The sequence below is a fragment of the Vairimorpha ceranae genome, assembly GCF_000988165.1.
Source record: "Vairimorpha ceranae strain PA08 1199 chromosome Unknown NODE_210, whole genome shotgun sequence".
In the NCBI taxonomy this organism is placed as follows: Eukaryota; Fungi; Microsporidia; family Nosematidae; genus Vairimorpha; species Vairimorpha ceranae.
Window position 1 is genome coordinate 441 of NW_020169505.1, and position 3,612 is coordinate 4,052.

The following is a 3,612-nucleotide window of genomic DNA, read 5'->3' on the forward strand; positions in this document are numbered from 1 at the left end:
ACTTCCAACTATAAATGAAAATTTAAATACTATCAAAAGACACAACTCTTGTCATTGCGTCTAAACCAAAGTGATTACCCTACAAAAAATTCTGACTTGCCCTTTCATAAAGCTGATTAGTAGAAACAAAAGGATTTTAAGCCAGTTTTGCAAGAATGAAATTTTTGACTTGTGTTTAAAGAGCACAGTATAGATCTGTGAAATTTACATGAGTACCACCTGACTTTTCAAGATTCTCATTAGATGTTATTGCCCGTGCTTTACGATGGTTATTAAAACACTTCCAAGACATTCTTTCATCATTTCCATTTCCTCTATGTCTATAGACGATGTCATCTATAGCTGGAACTTGATTTCCTTTTTGACCATAAGTCCAAAAAAGATTGCCCATTTAAAGAAAAAATTTAAAAAAAATTTTGGGTATTTTGAAAATAAGGCATTTGGGGAAGACACCAAAAATTATATTAGAAATCCTGATGAAATTATAGAAATAGACGAATCAAAAATAGGAAAAAGAAAATACATCAAAGAACATTTATTTGGGCGTACCTGGATATTTGGTTTAGTTAAGGAGGAGATATCAAAAAAAGTTTGGATCAGGTCGGTTATACACCCCGGCGGGGTGTATAACCGACCTGTTTTTTTTTTTTATTTTTTAACCCTTAATGGCAGGAGGAAGAAAGCATCTAAATGGGATTTTAATTGCTGATCATTTCGACCTTATTTCTGTGGCTTTTAAATAGAGAATTTTGCATATTTAACAGTCTTGCCTCCATTGTGAGCAACTTATGAAATTAAAAAGATCAAAAAAAAGTTGATAAATTTGAATGGAGATGTCTTAAGTATCAGACAACACTCAGTTTGGAATATAATACGTGTCTAGCAAATTTTAAAATTGAATAACATGTTATTTTGGTTGTAATTTATTATCTATCTATTGGATTACAAAACTGTAAAATATTGCTTTTAACTACTATATCAAAAATATCCAAAAATTAATTTATAGCAAAATAGAGCAACATTTTTTAGATAATCCTATTAAATAGCCGGCCCTGGTGTCAAAGTACAAGTTGATGAAACAAAGATTAATTATAATGTAAAAAACCATATAGCAGGTCTGTTCCGCCCCGTTAGGTATTCTGCATTGGGGTTTTGCTGCATTGTTTCTGATCGTTCCTCCGATACTTTAATTAATATAATTTCTAATGTAGTAGTACCCGGTAGTATTATTTGCTCAGATGAATGGGCTGCTTATGCATCATTGGGTAGGAATCAAAATTTTGAGCATAGAACTGTTTGCCATAAATATAATTTTATCAATCTGGCAGATGGAACTCATACACAACATGTAGAATCATATAACAATCGATTAAAGTTAGGTATTAAGGCGATAAAGGGTTTTGCGTTGGAGCAGAGAATTTTTTTGCTAGAATTCATGTTTAAAGAACGTCTTTTGTCAGATAAATTTATGTCTTACATCAAATTATTTAAGTGTTAATCTTTTTTTTTACGGGGTGTATAACCTACTTGATCTAAAACCGGGGTGTATAACCGACCTGATCCAATAAAAGGACCTATTGTTTCTTGTAAAGAACGAACTGTACAATCAACAACACGAACAACAAAAAAAATTCTCTTGTTTGTTCAATTAATTCCACCAATAATCCGAACAGTATCCCTAGTATCATCAGCACTCGCGGGATTTCGAGTGGTTCCACGCCCTGAAAGAACATTTTCATCCACTTTGACGACAATTCTTGAGCCTCCTATGATAACTGGATGTGTGCCAGTATACAATTTATAACATTCCACTAGCAAAGCTTAATACTTAGCTATTTTTACATCTGAAAACCCAAGGAAATGATACAACTGAAAATAATTGATGTATAACAACAAACGATAAATAAATTAAGTTACTTTTCTTGAAAAAATTAGAATAAAACAAAGAGTGCCATTTTTGGCATCCTCTTTTAACACATCTATAAATCACTGCGACTATTTTTCCTTTAATAATAACAAGCTTGCTTGAATTTAAATAATGTTGACAATTAATTATATCAGGAATAATTTTATTTGTAATTAAAAAATTTCATCTTTTATTTCTATTTTTATAAGGGCTAATTTTTAAAAAATTTTAAAATACAACCCTAAATATGAGACCCGTGCAAAATCCTCTAGTAATAAACACCAAAATCTGAACAAATTTTATAGATTTTAACAAAAAAAAGGCTATACACTATTCTTTGTAGTATAATATAAAATTTGGTCTATATCAAAGTAGATTTTAGTACAATTTTATGTTGATTTACTTTCAAAAACGTTCTCTTTTTTACTAAAAGTATTAGGTAGTTTGCTTATCTTTAGAATTTTGCCTACATTTCCATTTTTGTAGATTTTGTCTTATGTTGGATTGTGTTTTCCTTTAATTTTTAACCCTCATTTTATGGAAAAAAATGTAGGTAGAATTCTAAAGAAGATTAATTTAAGAATATAAATAATTTATAAATTTGACTATATAAATCTTATTTGATAGATATAGACTTATAAAGTTTTAAATAAAAATGTTATCATAAAGATTTAAAATACAATACTAACCTTCACATTTTGTGTTCAAATTTCGTGATTATGCTTTATATCAAATAGATTAATATTGCGTGTGATAATAACAAAATTTTATTGAAATATTATAAGTAAATATCTTTAAATCTTACGATGCTTATGAATCAACCAATTTAATATTAAGTTTGCTAAGGTATTTTCATTTATATTAGATAATAGTATAAATATAGATTTGGAACTGCTTTTACATTATATAATAATATCTTGTCTATATTTTATTAATCCACAATTTAAGCACATACAATACGCAAACAATTTTGTGTAAATTTAAAATAAAAGTAAACTATATATTGCGAAGTTTAAAATTTTAATAGAGTGTTTGTGTTACAGAGATTGTCATTTAAAAAAGCCTTTTACATATTTAATTATGTCATTATTAATTTTTATAAAGTTACATACAATGATAATTAAAAAAATTACAAGTATAAAATTTATTATGGTATGTAAATACACACATCATCCAATTCTTCTACTATTCCCTTTTCTATTCCAGTTTTAAGTCCCATAAAAAAATCTTCTTCTCTAAAGTTAAATTTTTCGGTTTGTATATTCTTTATTTGGTTAGCAAGTTCTTCTTTTAACATTTTTTTATATCTTTTCATTATATTAGCAATTTTAGAAAGATAATACATTTCTTTATTAATCTCATGTGAATCATCTGTATGGTCCTTGATGTAAAAATCTACAATATTTTTATTAGTACAGTTACAACATAAGAATATTTTATCATCTTCTAAGTATACAAATTTTGATTTTATTAATGATTTTATAGTATTTGATAATGTTTTATATGTTAAACCTGTTTCTAATTCTATTATACTTTCTGTTATACAATCATATTTATTAAATAATGATACTATAAGATATTGTATTAAATTCATTCTATACTCGTTATTTAACATTTCTATTATCACTGTACTGTATTCCCAAGCCCATTTAACTTTCTTATTAGACACACTATTTATGTCATCTCTAAAAATATTTGGAATAATG

At 27.1% G+C, this 3,612-nt stretch overlaps 2 protein-coding genes across 2 annotated transcripts; one reads left to right on the forward strand and one right to left on the reverse strand.

The window, feature by feature from the left end:
• Positions 1-265: 265 nt before the first annotated feature.
• AAJ76_210000706 (hypothetical protein) lies at positions 266-709 on the forward strand (the record flags this gene model as incomplete). The annotated part of the gene is made up of 1 exon (XM_024474558.1): positions 266-709. The coding sequence occupies one exon, from the start codon at positions 266-268 to the stop codon at positions 707-709; it is 444 nt and encodes a 147-aa protein (XP_024329576.1).
• A 2,344-nt stretch (positions 710-3,053) lies between these two features.
• Positions 3,054-3,612, reverse strand: AAJ76_2100004051 (e3 ubiquitin ligase subunit cullin; the record flags this gene model as incomplete). The annotated part of the gene is made up of 1 exon (XM_024474557.1): positions 3,054-3,612. A coding segment is annotated over one exon (559 nt), but the record flags the coding sequence as incomplete, so codon positions are not given.